The sequence below is a fragment of the Bombyx mori genome, chromosome 17 (assembly GCF_030269925.1).
Source record: "Bombyx mori chromosome 17, ASM3026992v2".
In the NCBI taxonomy this organism is placed as follows: Eukaryota; Metazoa; Arthropoda; class Insecta; order Lepidoptera; family Bombycidae; genus Bombyx; species Bombyx mori.
In genome coordinates this window covers 2,817,670-2,836,405 of record NC_085123.1, presented here as the reverse complement: position 1 = coordinate 2,836,405, position 18,736 = coordinate 2,817,670, and the positions used below count along the sequence as shown (strand labels likewise).

The 18,736-nt window shown below is 40.8% G+C and overlaps 2 protein-coding genes across 2 annotated transcripts; both read left to right on the top strand.

Moving 5' to 3' along the window:
• Nucleotides 1-1,676: 1,676 nt before the first annotated feature.
• LOC101742477 (dynein axonemal assembly factor 5) lies at nt 1,677-14,336 on the top strand. Its single transcript, XM_038016928.2, has 12 exons — nt 1,677-2,537; nt 2,999-3,182; nt 3,506-3,723; nt 4,272-4,429; nt 4,933-5,136; nt 5,890-6,040; nt 6,386-6,550; nt 7,926-8,117; nt 10,276-10,430; nt 11,440-11,632; nt 12,463-12,654; nt 14,033-14,336. Exons 1-12 carry the CDS (start codon nt 1,901-1,903, stop codon nt 14,161-14,163), a joined length of 2,580 nt encoding a protein of 859 aa, XP_037872856.1. The 5' UTR covers nt 1,677-1,900; the 3' UTR covers nt 14,164-14,336.
• Nucleotides 14,337-16,459: 2,123 nt separating this feature from the next.
• LOC119629813 (uncharacterized) lies at nt 16,460-18,595 on the top strand. Its single transcript, XM_038017042.2, has 2 exons — nt 16,460-16,638; nt 17,648-18,595. Exons 1-2 carry the CDS (start codon nt 16,492-16,494, stop codon nt 17,870-17,872), a joined length of 372 nt encoding a protein of 123 aa, XP_037872970.2. The 5' UTR covers nt 16,460-16,491; the 3' UTR covers nt 17,873-18,595.
• The last annotated feature ends 141 nt before the right edge of the window (nt 18,596-18,736 follow it).

Genomic DNA, 18,736 nt, shown 5'->3' with positions numbered 1-18,736 from the left:
GGCAGTAATACCCGAGTACTCAGACCGAGGCTGAGGCTGAGGTTCAACAACAACTTTTTATAATTTTGTTCTTAAATATTGGAAGGGAATCGCCAAATATGTCAAGGTTTTCAACTTTTCTAACAAGATAAAGGTTAGTTAGACGAGGAGTAGGTGAGTGCTTGCCTAGATTGGTTCTGCTAAAGCGGGTGCTGAAAAGAGCAACGGGGCGACGAGGTAACCTAGATGGCACCTTCAAAGAGAATTTATTGAGGATGAATTGGGAGTCGACAGTACCGCTCATAACTTGATGTAAAAAACATAAGCCTAACATATCGCGGCGATCACTCAATGTTTGCATTTTAAAATGTTTAGCCCTATCAACATAAGATTCAACATAATTAGGCGGCCTAAAACGGTACGACATGTGGCGAAGTAACTTTTTTTGAATTCTCTCAATCCTGTTAATATGGGTTTTGTGTGTAGGACACCACACAGTGCTGCAGTAATCAAGTTTGCTTCTAACATAACTGTTGTAAAGCATTAGCGTAGTGGAAACCTTCTTAAACTCCTTACCATTCCTAAGTACAAAACCCAGTGATTTGTTCGCGGCATCTATAATTTTGTCAATGTGCTTAGTGAAATTCAGCTTGGTATCAAGCTCCACCCCTAAATCACGAGTCTGAGAAACTTCACTCAAGCATTCCCCTGAAATATGATATTGTGTTGGTATTATATTGCGTTTTAATGTAAATTTTATATGTAGACATTTCGAAATATTCAAATACATTTTATTAATTTGGCACCAATCAACCAATTTATCAATATCTCTCTGTAATAGTTCAGCATCATTCACATCATTTATAACACGCATTATTTTAAGATCGTCAGCAAATAGGTAACAGGTAGAATATTTAAAAAGATTTGTAATTTCGTTGATAAAGATGTTAAAAAAGTGGTGGACCCAAGATGGAACCCTGAGGTACACCCGAAGAAGCTATGAATGGATTGGAACTGTGCCCGTCAATAACAACCTGTGATGGCCTTTGGTTTAGATACGAAGAACACCATCTAAGCAGAGGAACTTCGATACCAAATTGATGTAGTTTTTCTAGTAAAATGCTGTGGTTAACTTTATCAAAGGCCTTAGAAAAATCAGTATATATTGCGTCAACTTGCCCAGAGTTGTCAATGATGACCGCAACATCATCTACGTATTGAAATAAATTCGTATTTGTGAACCGCTTCGTCATGAAGCCATGCTGAAATGGGGACAGCTGGTTTCTTACATGATTGTAAATATGAGTATAAACTAAACTTTCAAAGACTTTAGCAAATGTACAAAGGATGGAGATGGGCCGATAATTAGTTATTAGATCTTTTTTCCCATTCTTATGTATGGGAACTATTAGGCTTCCTTCCACTTTTCAGGGAAAATCCCTGAAAATAATGAATGAATGAATATTAAAAACAAGGGTGTGGAGAGTTGTTCAGCACATTTAACGATAAATTGTGGTGGGATATTGTCTGGCCCCACTCCCTTGGTTAGATCCAGATTTTCCAACTTCCGTCTGACACTGTTAACTTCAATGTGATCAGCCCGCATACTACATTTTGTGTCTATCCAGTCAGCATTAATATTGCTGTACACATTGTCATCAGCTTAAGAGATGGAGAATAGTAATATTACATAGAGATATTGTACATCTAAATAGAGTACACGTGTACATGTAGAAAGTTTGTGCCTAAGATAAACTCGTGATAGATACGTTAAAGCCACGTATTTAGAACATGCAGACGCATTTGCAGAAAATAATTGCCATGTTAAAAAAAAAGTGGTTGCCAATGGTAACCGACTTTGTTTATCAATACTGCTTGAATTTTGTTTTCTTCTTGGAACAGGACTAGCATTCTTTAAATAATGTCTAAAACTAAATGTCCTTTGGAAGAAAATGCTCGACGTGTTCTTGAACAATATATAACGGCTTTACAAAGCGAATCAAAGATAGCGCGAAAAAATGCGCTCACGAAGTTAAGCGAAGAAATTTTTGAGAATCCTGAAAATGTTGACTGTGATCTCACTGTGGTGTTTCCAGAAATCTACGCGCACGTACTCAAAAGCTATTCCGATCAGTCGGAGGCGTGTCGAGAATTAGCCGTGCAAATAATTTCGAACTTCATAGAAAAGCTCCCACTGAATGACTATTATTTAACCTATATATTTCCTACGCTTGTCCGACGTATCGGATGTCCTGAGATTGTGGAAGAATCTGAAGAGATTCGGCTAGTTTTAATCCAGCTAGTTCACACTATCTTAGATAGATACAAAGTTACACATTACTTAAATTCTTTTCTAAATGATTTAACAAGTATTTTAACCAAAACGGTTACGGATCCTTATTCTAAAGTGAAGGTAGAAGCATGTGAATGCATTATATTGTTAGCTGAGAACTTGCAGCGGGATTTTCATTTTCAATCTGAGAGCTATGTGAAGCCCGTGCTGTCAAATCTAGCACACCAGCATTTTAGGGTTCGGGCTGCAGCTGTTAAAGCTATAGGTGATTATATAATTATTATTATATTATAATTGTTATTTCATAGTTAATAATATATTTTTTGTCACTCATTACTGCCAACTCTAATACTCATAATCATAACACAATAAGTTATTTTTGCAAAAAAATATATTTTACCTTTTTTGACAATGTTTTTGATTGCATTTATTTGATGTAAATAAGCATGTGGTCCGCCTGATGGTGAGTAATTGCCGGCGCTCATAGAGGTTTTCTTAGCAATGCCAGGGTAATAGCTAAGCTCGTGTTTAGCACTGACGACTTTTATTCCAACATCAATTTCTCAGAGCATAATGCTCTTTTATAGTTATTTTAAAATTATAATAGCAACAATTAATGATGTTTATTTTTCATCTTACACTGTCAACAGCCCTGTAGACATAGGGAAAGTGTTATTTTAGTAAAATTGTGACATGAGTAATTTTTGATTCATCTTATGCCTACAGGAGCAATAGTGATGTCAGGAAATGTGAAATGCTTAGAGCTATCAATAACACCAATGGCAGAGAAGCTGTTTGATGAAAATAGTCAAGTTCGCCTCCAGGTGACATTAGAAGTAGGAAACTGGATGTTAAAATACAGAGACCGATATTCTTTTTGGCATCGCATGATGCCTCTTTTGTTAACTAGGTATGGTACATGTACAAAAAAAAAAAAACAATTTTTCATATAAAAAATGTAATAATAGATATTCAGGCAACATGATGGAATTATATTTGAATTGACATAAACTAATTTTATTTTGTAAAATTATAATTAAAATGTAGTTAGAAATTAGTAATATAAGTTGTACTAAACCAACCGTATTGGGTCCATCAAACTTTATCACCGTTGTATAATATAAAGTAACTCAACTACAGTAACAATTACAACAACTTCGGTTTAAACATATATCTCAAATCCATGTTTAAGCCAAACTGTGGGTATGCTTAAAAGTAAGAATACTTTTTCAGCCTGAGTGACGTAATGGCTAGCATCAGGGAAACTGCCACGAAACTCTGGGATGATGTTGGCTTACAATACATGGAGGAAAATGAGGAAGATTTAAAAAAGAAGAGTGATTTCCTGAAAGATGTTCCCTCGCATTATCCTGATGTTAAAAGACCCAACATGGGTTGTAGAGTATTGGTGCAGAGTAATATTGGGAAGATTGTTCCTGCTGTTGAAAAAGGTATAATTTGATTGTTGACACATTGTGGAGTCTTCTATATTCTTTTAATTGCTATATTAGTTATATGAGCGTGTGGACATCTTGTTTTTATTTTTTTTTATTGCTTGACTGGGTGGACGAGCTCAAAGCCCACCTGGTGTTAAGTGGTTACTGGAGCCCATAGACGTCTACAACGTTAATGTGCAACGTTAATTTGATGTCAAGTGCTGTATTAAATACTTCCTTAAAAACTAAATTTTGCCTTTGTTTTTGGTTGTTGGATAAGTTAATGAGTCATGCCAAGAAAAATTGTAATGCTTGACTGGCTTGAATAGTAATTATACCACTCTGTTGCAAGTCATAGATGACTTGAACTTGATGAGATCATAGTTTTTTTTATATTGCTGGACTGGGACAGGCCTCTCATTATTTATGCCACTAGGCCCAGTATTCGATTCTCCTCATCTATTTCTTGCCGTCCATCTTTCTTCTCTTCCTTCTTCGTTGATCCTGGGCTATGCTTAGAAATAAGGAATTACTGTTGGCGAATCTACAATTTTATGTACCAGAAATGGAGGGCTGGCAAGCAGATGCTCGTCTCCGCGTGGCTCAGCTCCTCTGCTGGTTGATATTATGCGCCGAGGAGGGTTCTACACAGCATGCCAACCCTATTGTTCGTACTATGATACGTGGGGCAGCTGATGAAGATCCTAGAGTTGTGGTCGAGGTACAATTTACTTTTTTATATTTTGCAACACTCCAGTGTTCATTATTATACTTATTAAACGGATTTTAGAAATGGAATTATAGTTTTTAAAATATATTCTAAATACAATACCTCTTAACTGATAGAGTGATGCTCTAACCACGTCATTACGGTTCCTCCCGATCCATTAACGGTGCTTTTAGGTACTTCAAACACCGGTTACCGTCCTCGCCGAACCCGTCGCTTGCGACGATGGGCTCGACGAGGAAATTAACCCATAGACACAGCTCATTGAGATTATCGCCGGATCTTCTCAGTGGGTTTCGTTTGCGCTCCGGTGGTAGATTCTGCGAAGCACTGCTCTCGCTAGGGCCAGTGTTAGTAATACACTGAAACAAAAAAAAATAACACATCCATATTATCACACAATAAAAACTAAGATGCGAAGTTTCCAAAACAAACGTAAAGTTAAAATAATCTGACGTGTATTAAAATCCGTCATTCGCTTCTTCATCAATTTACAGGTGAAACGCGCTGCAGAATTATTCGGATACTTCATCACTCCGGAAACGTGGTGGCCGCTGCTGGAGGCCGACGTGGAATCGTGGGCAGTCTTGCTTGTCCTAGCCAACATCATCAAAGGTTCTCGTGTGGAACTTGTGAAAGGGAAGATTTTGACTGAGATATGTAAAGAACTGGCGGATCCTGACCGTTGTCGGACTAGAAAGGTTTGTTTAATTGTCTTTAACACACCAATCCAGCTGTCAGCTCACATCGCCTAGGAAGATCTATATGTCTGTTTGTTTGTATGTAACAGAATCTTTGAACGTCATTTTCATCGAATTAAAGACCTCTGAATAACTTAAAAGTCTGTACACGCATCAAGGACCGATGACAATACAGCAATTTATAAGTTAGCTGATAAAAAAAATATCAATAATTTATCAAGTTTGCTATTGAAGCCAAGTTTTTGTTTATTTTCTTTAACTGTAGTCTTTATTGTGTGCTTAGGGCGAGTTTTTTAACGTTCTCGATAGCGTAAAAGTTAACTCGAATTTGTGTCCAGTTGGAACAGCGTAGGTAGACGTTCCAACTCCATACAAATTTAACTTTTACGCTATCGAGAACGTTAAAAAACTCGCACTAAGCACACTGCTCCTACCTCTAGTTTCTCCTAGTTCTAGTACCGCTATTCCCCAATCTGTGTAATTCCTATGCGTTTGGTTCTTAGGTTTAAGAACTAAAATGATAGGGAGTAACAAGTCTATGCAGACTTTACGAAGCATCCAGTGCATTTGAAACTTTAACATTGTCTCAAGATCAGCAGCTGCGTCCTTATTGAGATGTCTATGTATTTTGGTTCTTTGCTTAACGATGGAAACTGAACCAGTTAAGCATGAGCTTGTCTGCTCCTCTAAGCTTATTGAACTAAAGGAATCCACCTTCATCTTAAAAGGAAAAGCATTACTGCTATTTCGCAGCCAAAGTACCAGACGAATTTGCTTCACGTATCGGAGGCGTTGATGGAGCTCTGCGGTGACGAGTGTGGGTCAGTCGCCAACGATCTTTTCACCATCAACTTCACTGTTTACGCCATGCCCGTCGATGATCAGATACAGTTTATGGCGTTGTGTGAGTGTGAAATTAAGTTCCCTTTTTTGGTGTCTGTACTTTAAGATAAAACAAATATCTTTGTATACCTATTATTCTAGCATGATCGGGTCTCTGATCGGTGCTTACTTGTTGGAGGCCGTATTGTGAGTACGCACGGGCTGGTTCCCCCTTGCCTATTTGCCGAAGATTTTCGTGCATCCCAAAAGGTAGCTGTTGTACCAACGCAATGATCATCGGCTCCGATTAGCGCTTAGAGCCCATCATGGCTAGTAATAAGCTAGGATTCGGCAGCACGCGCGATTTTAATAAAAGAACACTGTGATTTCAATATATGATGTAACATAGATCTTTATTTGCTAACAGCAAACCTGGACAGACTTCGGTGCATTGAAAAGTCCGGTAAAACATTAACCAGTCTCTATGAAAGACACATCGGTAAAGTGCTCGCCAACATCACCAGCGACGCCCCCACGTGGACTCTGCTCACCCCCGATCGGTGTCTGCTTGAATGCGTTCTGATGCACGCAGGTGTGTATTGTTTTTAATTGTGATTTTGATAAAGACGTGTCTGGACTTTTTGGGGTAAACGCGAGCGGCTAAGCGTTGCTAGTGATGCGCCCTCGTCATTTCGGATCCTCCCGATTCATTAACGATGCTTTTAGGTACCCCAAGCATCGGTCATCGTTAACTCATATACACAGCTCACTGAGTTTCTTGCCGGATCTTCTCAGTGGGTCGCGTTTCCGATCCAGTGGTAGATTCTGCGAAGCACTGCTCTTGCTAGGGTTAGTGTTAGCAACGTACTCATGTTAGAGCCCCGTGAGCTCGCCTACTAGTTCGGTGAATCTACAATAACGCCTCGTGGTTACTAGAATAGGTAGAAAAAAAAAAGATGCGATTATACCACGGCTCAAGCTTTATGGCAGCTGCAAGAATGTCGTTTTGTAATAAAAACGGAATCCCGAATAATATTATCGTAGTTGAGCGGGTACTGCCGGCCGGTTCCTGTCATTGTCCGATTTAAAGGACGGGACAAACGTACAACTTAATTGAGACACTCGGCCTCATGTCTCAAGGTCGGTAGCGGCATTCACATTGTGATCTTTTTTTTTTCACCTGGTGTTGGCCATCATGGTGAGTGGTTACCGTCACCCATGGACTTCAGCAATGCCTGGGGCAGAGCCAAGTCGTTTCCTACCGTTAAAATCTACGAGTTCCTCTGCTAATAAACCCGTTCAACTAACACACTTATGGAGGGTAGAGATAAGGAGCACACTATCTGTGTGTTAAATAGTGTATGTCGAAAAGCGACCGATCAGGGTGGCGCCACCGTAGCAAAGGGTGTAATTTCGAAGATAGTACCAGAAGTTATTAAAAAAGGTATAAAATGGTTTTTAAATGGTATTAAAAGGTTTAAAAGGCTTAATAGCGTGCTTTTTCTATCCTATAAACACGAGATTAAAATAAAAGGATAAGAGTTTTAAAGAAGTTATTTAATTAATACTTTTTTATGTCGTTTTTTAAAATTGTTTGACATTTGAGTCGTCTATTATCAAAGGTGGCAATCTGTGCATTTGGACAAAAAAATGTTATTGATATGTCAATACAGATTGATTTGAATATAATCGTCTCCTTCAAAGAATACGGTTCAAAACCTGCATTAAATAAAGGTTAATACTTAACCTGTTATTTATCTAAGATGTCGTTTAGAAGAGTTTTGTGACTGCCAATGGAATACAAAGTCAATAATTCGTTTTTCTGATTTACCAATAATTGTCCAAAAGTCACATTGCCGGCTTTGATAATAGTCGACTCATTTATAGTCTAGCAAAGATGTCTTGGTCGAAAAAGCTTGCTCTAAATGAAATTGTGCTAAGTTTGACTACATCCATAACTTGAAAAGGTTCAGCCATGGGAGCCCAGCTGCACCTCATAGCTCCCCTATTAAAGGAGTGTCTGGCGAACACGGAAACGGACGCGGAAGTCAGACTAAAGATATTCACGACTCTATCGACTGCTCTGCTGAAGAGACAGGAGAACTTCAGGAAATGCGACAGTGACAAACTTGGGGCCTTCCTGAAGATCATCATAGAAGGTGGGTAGTCTTGCATTAAGTGACCTCTTCACCGGAATTTGATTTATTATTTTTATTGTATAAGAAACTGGAGTGAAATCTTCGCCATTTATCTTTTTCTTTTCTTCACCTTATCCCACTAGGTGGGGTCGGCACAGCTAATTTTTCTCTTTCATCCTCTTCTATCAGCCGTCAGCTCAACACTCACTCCTCTCTTTCGCTCATATCGCCATTCACACACTCCCTCCATGTCTTCTTCGGCCTGCGACCTCTTCCTCCTCTACCTTGCACTACCATTTCCATACATTTCCTAGTCACATGCATCTTCTCTCTACGCATCACATGTCCATACCACGTTAATCGTCCGCTTCGCCATTTATAACTCTCTAAATAAATTGCCGATGTCTATGGACTATCGCATAAAACAATCGTCCGGATAGTGTATCGAATGATGCGATAATCGAGTTCTTATTATTTTTAACACGCACTTGATAACTTACACGATTAATAACATCGTGTAATAAAAATCAAACTTTCATATTTTATGTACGCGGCATCATTAGGTAACTACTTGAGTAAGAAACAAAATGCCAAAACCTCTCAAGGTGTTTCTGTTACCTGACTTGTCGCTGCCTGGCGTCGTGGCGTCGATGCTTGGCAGCGATGAGTCATGGAAGGCTATGCTCGACTATGCTCGACGCCGACGAAGGAGGCGGCGGGGCGAGTGAGGGAAAGCTCTCCTCACTACGCAGAAACCCGCCGCCGCCGAGCAGGGGGTCGGGACCGGGGTCGTATCCGTGACCTGGCCCCCTAAGAGCTAGGGGTCCCACCCGTTTTGTGCGGGGAGAGACCCAGACGTGGGGTGGCGTGCTTTGCACGCTCACCCGCAATAGGAAGCCGGGTGATGGCAGACCGCGTTCCCCCGACAGCTCTGGGGGAAGGTGTAACGCGGCGCCATCAAAGCGGGCTCTCGGCCCGCTGAACGAGGGAACCGGTGGTCGTGTCGCTGGCGGCCACCGGTCCGGCGTCCGTGGGACGGTGGGATGGATGTAATGTGCTCTGCGTCAACCCTGTCCCGCCGTTTCAATAGCCCCGACTGGGCTCCGACCCGGTCCGAGGTAGGGCGCCGGTTGTGAGCGGCAGGAGTTTTTAGTGAGGTTCAACTCCCACATACCCCACCTGCCGCGCGGGTGGGGATCCGGCGATTTTCTCCTGTGGAAAAAAAAAAAAAAAAAAAAGGTGTTTCTGTTGCCTACGGGCCATAGTAAACAGATTCGTTTGCCTATAATGTTTGAAAATGTGAAAAAAAAAACAAAAAAATAATGTTTTATTTAAAGAATTGTGGGATTGGTAAGAACGAAACATATCAAGAGTGTGGAACGGATCGTAAAGATGTGAGTGAGAGAAAACGGAAAGAAAGGGAAAAGAGAATGACAGACAGAATGACAGAGAAAACGAAGATGGCGAAGACGGTAAAAAATGAGCAAGGCGTAATAAACGTGTTAATTCATTTTTAATTATTATTATGTGGGCTACTCCCACATATACACTTACACACAACTGGTACGCATTTACATACACCACATTACATTTTATTCCGACACAAATTTGGGCCGTGTCGATGCGCACCAGTCGACTACATTGGACACACGCACCCAAAACCGGTTTGCTGTGACGTCAGACCGATACGTCGTCGTCCGCGCACAGCACCGCGCTGGCTTGAGTCAGAGCCTACCCGCATCGACTAACACTCTCTTAAGTTTCGCTCCGATAAATTTGTGTGTACCGCCTTCGACATTTTCTTATCTATACTAATATTATAAAGAGGAAAGATTTGTTTGTTTGTTTGTTTCGAATAGGCTCCGAAACTACTGGACCGATTTGAAAAATTCTTTTTCCATTAGAAGCCGACATTGTCCCTGATGAACATAGGCTACTTTTTTTAAATTTATTTAAATTTTTTTTTTGTTTCATGTGTGTTTTAATGTTTCTGAAGCGAAGCGAGGGCGGGTCGCTAGTATCTTCATTTATACAAGTTCCGAATAACAAAATTCTACAGAACAATATCACCCGCTCGGTGAAAGATCATCCCACCGTCGTTAAGCATCTTCAAAATTATAACAGAAAATTTTGGAACATTGGAAGTTTTACTTTATGCTCTGCGATCTCTATTCTACAGAAATAATAATGCCTAACATGATATGGTCGGCGGGTCGCACCGCTGAGGCGATACGCACCGCGGCCGTCGCGTGTCTGTGCTCCGCGCTGCAGGACAGCCCTCAGGACGAGCGCATCCGGGCCGAGAACGGTGGAGATGGCGACACCGTCGATAAGGTATTCGAATTAGTTTCAAGATTTTCCATTTCCATTTCTCGTTTAGTTGTGCGCACATCCTTTCATCAGTTGAATAATTAAAACAATTAAAATGACAATTGGTCCCTCCGGAATCCGGTTACTGCACTGTTCTTATGACTTGCTAGCCAGATTTTGGTGAAAACACATCATAAGGCGTACGTACGTAAAAAATAATAAAAAAATGCGATATTTTTATCGATGCGATATCATTTTGGTACACGAAAATCTAAATTTTAGTGTAAATGTTTGTATCTAATAATAAATTGGAAATCATTTTTTTTTTTTATTTATTTTATACTTATTGTACACACAAAGAAAATACATTAAAAAACAGATTTAAAGAATGTCTAAATACTATGTACAAAGGCGAGCTTAACTCATTCATGAGTTTTCTTCCAGCAAACCAATAGCAGAGTGAAATACGATGTATAAGAGGGGAATAGTGTACAATATAAAAGCTATTAAAGCATGATTTTTAAACTAAGCTTTAAAAAAAAAAAAAATCTATTATAGAATGAAAAATACATATAAATAAACATACATAAAACAATAACTTAAATACAATTAAAGTGACAGGAAATGTTTCTTCATTTGACTCTTAAAAACTTCTAGAGAGGAACTAGCACGAATAGGTTGAGGGAGAGAATTCCATAATCGCACTGCTTGTATTGTGAAAGAGCCACTATAGCGACTAGAGCTGTGAATGGGAGTTTTTAAAAGAAGAGATGTGGCTTGTCGACTAACTTTGCCGTCAGGAATCAGGTATTCAAAGCGTTCACGGAGATAGATAGGAGCATCTCTCTCTCTCGACCGCACTTGTTTGTTGCTTAAAAAGTACCCACACAATCTGTAATTTGTAATTAAGTTACGAATTTCCGAACGTATTTGTTTTAATATGTTGGCCAACATTAACTGTTGATTGACAAATTATGAGGTTAAATTCCTCGGAACTGTTGTTCTCTTAAAATAGAAGGTAATATTATTGCAGGAAGTAAACCTTTTTCCCACAAAAGAATCCTTGGAACCGTTTTTGGACGAAATGGTGCCGCTCCTCATGGGTCTGGTGGAGGACAACTCGACGTTGACGAGACAGCACACTCTGCGTGCCGTGTGCTGCCTCGCGACTTTAGCCCGCCAACGCGGCTGCTTTACAGCGGATATATTGAATAAAATGTATTTCGGTACGTTTCGTGGAAACGTGGCGATTAATTAATATCGATTGTAATTTTTAAAGTTATCAGGCTAAAGTGGCAATGGGCCGGCCACATCTGTCGAGCTAGCGACGCTGGGTGGGATGTGTAGACGAATTCACAGCCCACCTGGTGTTAAGTGGTTACTGGAGCCCATAGACATCTACAACGTAAATGCCGCCATCTACCTTGAGATATAAGTTCTAAGGTCTCAAGTATAGTTACAACGTGTGCCCCACCCTTCAAACCGAAACGGATTACTGCTTCACAGCAGAAATAGACAGGGTGGTGGAACATACCGGTGCGGACTCACAAGAGGTCCTACCACCAGTACATCCTTTTCATCTCACGTCTATGAAATGCTGGATGGTTTTTCTCAGCGAAAAAACCATCATCATTCACATCCTCCTTGTCCCAGTCACCTGGGATCGGCGCAACGTGTTTTCTCCTTCCATACTCCTCTATCATATACAATTTCTTCGCTTACTCCCCTCTTACACATAATATCGTCTTTCACGCAATACATCCATTTCTTCTTAGGTCTACCTCTTCCTCTAAACCATCCGGCCATCCGGCTATGGGATGAGCTCCCCTCCACGGTGTATTCCGAGCGCTATGACATGTCCTTCTTCAAATGAGGCTTGTAGAGAGTATTAAGCGGTAGACAGCGGCTTGGCTCTGCCCCTGGCATTGCTGAAGTCCATGGGGATGGTAACCACTCACCATCAGGTGGGCCGTATGCTCGTTTGCCTACAAGGGCAATAAAAAATAAATAAAAAACCAATCGGAAATATTGATTGCATATGTTTTGTCTTTTTTAGTTGTATTGAAACGCCTCGACGACGTTAGCGACAAAGTTCGTTCTTACGCCGTGCAGACTTTATGTAATTTGTTCAAGAACCGACCGCAGCCGTACGATACGACTGTATACGGTGCGCACGTTGACGCTCTGTACTCCGCCATGTTGGTGCACCTGGATGACGTCGATGAAACGTTCAGAAATGAAATGTTAGGTTGGTATTTGTTGCCGCTATGAAGGGTAGACGTAAGGAGAACCGTCACTTTGTGTGAAAAAATGTCCGTTACACTCTGCTAAATAAGGGTGGCGCTACAGTAGCAACCGGGTAAATTTTTAAAAAGGCGCTGAAAGTTATTAGAATAAGATAGAGAAATAAAAAAGACGAAAGAACCGTAAGCACTACAAAACCACAAAATGTATTTTATTTAAAGCTGATAAGAAAATGCAATCGATGTTTCCACGTTTTACCACAGCAATAATTTTAGGTTATATTGACGAAATTAGTTTGGACTACGTAAACATGTGAGGTCCTGCATATTACACTGTCACTAACTACTCTAGTCATTAAATATATTAAATTTCCTAACTCAGCATACTTCAATCAGTTAAAAACTGCTCAATTCATATCATACCCTGTGCCTTTGCTAGCGCCATTCTGGAGGATTTTTGAACTACTATTTAGTGCTGAAAGTGGGACACTTTTTCAAGCTTCTCCCATATGAGACGGTTTTCCTTACCTCTATCCTCCATAGTTGCCGCATCGACAGGCAGACTATAGTATAATCTATACAGCCACATTCCACACTTTCCATATTCATACTATACTAAATATTATAAGTGTAAATTATATATTTTTTGGTTTATCCTTCTTGTACGTCGAAACTAGGCAACGGATTAACATGATTTCTTTTAATTCATATGGTATTAGATCAGAAGATTGACATAGGCTACCTTTTATCCGGAAAAAACATGTCGTTTCCACGGGAAACTACGCTGGCATTTTTCTTTGTCCATGCGGGCGAAGTTGTGAGTAACAGCTAGTATTTCTATTTAACAATTTAAGTTGTATTTTTTTTTCTCACGTACTTCTCAGTCTATTCCATTACAGTTTTCAAATCCTACTGTAAGGATTGACGTAGCAATCTGTGAATGCGTCTTTACCGAGATTAGTTCGTAGTACAGAGTGATCGACTATTTAATCCTCTTGAATCCGAATATGGAGCTGTATTGTACCAAACAATATTAGTTGCTTGTAAAGTCGGTTTTCGGACGATAGTTTTACGTGGTAACGTCAGTCGCAGAACTATTCGAACTCCTAGCTCTGACGTCACGCAAGAAGAGAGATGTGTCACAAGCCAACGCTTGGGCCGAATGCACTTCTCTATCGCTTGTTCCGCGCTCTCGCTTGCACGCTCAGGCGGAACGTGACACTTTTTCGTGCGTGCAACTGGTTATCACGTCAACATTTATTAGATTGAACGCCATCCACGACTCTTGTAAACGCCACTAATATTATGATAAAGAAACAGACGTTTTAGTGGATGCTTTGTCGCTGAAATGTTATTCGGATTAAGGTTTGAATTTTGTTGCAGATGCTTTACTCCAGCTCAGCGATATCGATCCAAGAACGTTAATGAAGAAAGTGAAATCGAATATTCACGTTTATCGAAATAAATCCGCTTACGAGAAGATATCGAGTCACCTTGAGAAGCTGACCATATGAACTGTTTAGATAGTTCTAGTCAATTTTCTTGTTCGTTTAGGTTATAATTCTTTAGTTTGACAAAAAATATTTTTTATATACATAAATGATTTTGCAGGCAATTCTGTAAGAGACGCGTTCAGACAATGTAATACGAAGACTTTGTTCAATAAAAAATTACTCTTATCTATATATCATTTTAGTTTTATTTTCTCATATTGGCATCACTGGTGCGAGGTTTTGAAATTAACGCATAGAATGAAATGTTACAATAAAACGATTTTTCGCGAGGCAACTATATTTATTTATTTATTTATTTATTTATTTATTTAGTCTTCTTACAAATTAACAGTATAACCAAAACATTTGTAAGGTATAAATAATATTAGCATAAGTTAGTTCTTTCTTCTTTCTTTCTGGTCTTTCCCTCAATGCTGAGGATCGTGATCGTGTATGTCAATCTTCTCCACTCGGTCCGGTTCTGCGCCATATGTACCGCTCCCCATATCTGGCCTCCAGTCACCTCCTTGAGTTGGTCAACCCATCTAGCTGGCGCTCTTCCTCTAGCGCCAAGTTAAGTTAGTTCTAGCAACAGCTATAAATCGCTGCAAACCATCATGGAGTATATCCATTTCCGGAGCATAGGCTAGCAAGACATTGAGTAGCGAGACAGCACGATGTGTCGGAGAGTTAGCGGTGTGCTGCGTACGCGCGTGGGTGGTACTAAGAAAGTACTAGGAACTATATGGCTTAACGCCTTTTATCTAGCAGTCCCAAATGCACTTGGACAACGCGCCACCGTTAGTCCATCGTGTAGGTGTCTTAAAAGACGACTAAGGGATTGGCCGTTGACCGGGCACGGATGCTTCGGGAAGTACCTGCGCCGGATAGGGCTGAGCCGACGACGAGGTGTCACCATTGTGGACACGACCTGGACACGGCGGAGCATACGCTCGCTGTCTGCCCCGCTTGGGAGGTGCAGCGCCGTGTCCTGGTCGCAAAGATAGGACCTGACTTGTCGCTGCCTGGCGTCGTGGCGTCGATGCTTGGCAGCGATGAGTCATGGAAGGCTATGCTCGACTTCTGCGAGTGCACCATCTCGCAGAAGGAGGCGGCGGGGCGAGTGAGGGAAAGCTCTCCTCACTACGCAGAAACCCGCCGCCGCCGAGCAGGGGGTCGGGACCGGGGTCGTATCCGTGACCTGGCCCCCTAAGAGCTAGGGGTCCCACCCGTTTTGTGCGGGGAAGGACCCAGACGAGGGGTGGCGTGCTCTGCACGCTCACCCGCAATAGGAAGCCGGGTGATGGTAGACCGCGTTCCCCCGACCGCTCTGGGGGAAGGTGTAACGCGGCGCCATCAAAGCGGGCTCTCGGCCCGCTGAACGAGGGAACCGCTGAAAAGGTGTTTCTGTTGCCTACGGGCCATAGTAAACAGATTCGTTTGCCTATAATGTTTGAAAATGTGAAAAAAAAAACAAAAAAATAATGTTTTATTTAAAGAATTGTGGGATTGGTAAGAACGAAACATATCAAGAGTGTGGAACGGATCGTAAAGATGTGAGTGAGAGAAAACGGAAAGAAAGGGAAAAGAGAATGACAGACAGAATGACAGAGAAAACGAAGATGGCGAAGACGGTAAAAAATGAGCAAGGCGTAATAAACGTGTTAATTCATTTTTAATTATTATTATGTGGGCTACTCCCACATATACACTTACACACAACTGGTACGCATTTACATACACCACATTACATTTTATTCCGACACAAATTTGGGCCGTGTCGATGCGCACCAGTCGACTACATTGGACACACGCACCCAAAACCGGTTTGCTGTGACGTCAGACCGATACGTCGTCGTCCGCGCACAGCACCGCGCTGGCTTGAGTCAGAGCCTACCCGCATCGACTAACACTCTCTTAAGTTTCGCTCCGATAAATTTGTGTGTACCGCCTTCGACATTTTCTTATCTATACTAATATTATAAAGAGGAAAGATTTGTTTGTTTGTTTGTTTCGAATAGGCTCCGAAACTACTGGACCGATTTGAAAAATTCTTTTTCCATTAGAAGCCGACATTGTCCCTGATGAACATAGGCTACTTTTTTTAAATTTATTTAAATTTTTTTTTTGTTTCATGTGTGTTTTAATGTTTCTGAAGCGAAGCGAGGGCGGGTCGCTAGTATCTTCATTTATACAAGTTCCGAATAACAAAATTCTACAGAACAATATCACCCGCTCGGTGAAAGATCATCCCACCGTCGTTAAGCATCTTCAAAATTATAACAGAAAATTTTGGAACATTGGAAGTTTTACTTTATGCTCTGCGATCTCTATTCTACAGAAATAATAATGCCTAACATGATATGGTCGGCGGGTCGCACCGCTGAGGCGATACGCACCGCGGCCGTCGCGTGTCTGTGCTCCGCGCTGCAGGACAGCCCTCAGGACGAGCGCATCCGGGCCGAGAACGGTGGAGATGGCGACACCGTCGATAAGGTATTCGAATTAGTTTCAAGATTTTCCATTTCCATTTCTCGTTTAGTTGTGCGCACATCCTTTCATCAGTTGAATAATTAAAACAATTAAAATGACAATTGGTCCCTCCGGAATCCGGTTACTGCACTGTTCTTATGACTTGCTAGCCAGATTTTGGTGAAAACACATCATAAGGCGTACGTACGTAAAAAATAATAAAAAAATGCGATATTTTTATCGATGCGATATCATTTTGGTACACGAAAATCTAAATTTTAGTGTAAATGTTTGTATCTAATAATAAATTGGAAATCATTTTTTTTTTTTATTTATTTTATACTTATTGTACACACAAAGAAAATACATTAAAAAACAGATTTAAAGAATGTCTAAATACTATGTACAAAGGCGAGCTTAACTCATTCATGAGTTTTCTTCCAGCAAACCAATAGCAGAGTGAAATACGATGTATAAGAGGGGAATAGTGTACAATATAAAAGCTATTAAAGCATGATTTTTAAACTAAGCTTTAAAAAAAAAAAAAATCTATTATAGAATGAAAAATACATATAAATAAACATACATAAAACAATAACTTAAATACAATTAAAGTGACAGGAAATGTTTCTTCATTTGACTCTTAAAAACTTCTAGAGAGGAACTAGCACGAATAGGTTGAGGGAGAGAATTCCATAATCGCACTGCTTGTATTGTGAAAGAGCCACTATAGCGACTAGAGCTGTGAATGGGAGTTTTTAAAAGAAGAGATGTGGCTTGTCGACTAACTTTGCCGTCAGGAATCAGGTATTCAAAGCGTTCACGGAGATAGATAGGAGCATCTCTCTCTCTCGACCGCACTTGTTTGTTGCTTAAAAAGTACCCACACAATCTGTAATTTGTAATTAAGTTACGAATTTCCGAACGTATTTGTTTTAATATGTTGGCCAACATTAACTGTTGATTGACAAATTATGAGGTTAAATTCCTCGGAACTGTTGTTCTCTTAAAATAGAAGGTAATATTATTGCAGGAAGTAAACCTTTTTCCCACAAAAGAATCCTTGGAACCGTTTTTGGACGAAATGGTGCCGCTCCTCATGGGTCTGGTGGAGGACAACTCGACGTTGACGAGACAGCACACTCTGCGTGCCGTGTGCTGCCTCGCGACTTTAGCCCGCCAACGCGGCTGCTTTACAGCGGATATATTGAATAAAATGTATTTCGGTACGTTTCGTGGAAACGTGGCGATTAATTAATATCGATTGTAATTTTTAAAGTTATCAGGCTAAAGTGGCAATGGGCCGGCCACATCTGTCGAGCTAGCGACGCTGGGTGGGATGTGTAGACGAATTCACAGCCCACCTGGTGTTAAGTGGTTACTGGAGCCCATAGACATCTACAACGTAAATGCCGCCATCTACCTTGAGATATAAGTTCTAAGGTCTCAAGTATAGTTACAACGTGTGCCCCACCCTTCAAACCGAAACGGATTACTGCTTCACAGCAGAAATAGACAGGGTGGTGGAACATACCGGTGCGGACTCACAAGAGGTCCTACCACCAGTACATCCTTTTCATCTCACGTCTATGAAATGCTGGATGGTTTTTCTCAGCGAAAAAACCATCATCATTCACATCCTCCTTGTCCCAGTCACCTGGGATCGGCGCAACGTGTTTTCTCCTTCCATACTCCTCTATCATATACAATTTCTTCGCTTACTCCCCTCTTACACATAATATCGTCTTTCACGCAATACATCCATTTCTTCTTAGGTCTACCTCTTCCTCTAAACCATCCGGCCATCCGGCTATGGGATGAGCTCCCCTCCACGGTGTATTCCGAGCGCTATGACATGTCCTTCTTCAAATGAGGCTTGTAGAGAGTATTAAGCGGTAGACAGCGGCTTGGCTCTGCCCCTGGCATTGCTGAAGTCCATGGGGATGGTAACCACTCACCATCAGGTGGGCCGTATGCTCGTTTGCCTACAAGGGCAATAAAAAATAAATAAAAAACCAATCGGAAATATTGATTGCATATGTCGGAAATATTTGAATTTGAATTTGAATTTGAATTTGGTATTTGTTGCCGCTATGAAGGGTAGACGTAAGGAGAACCGTCA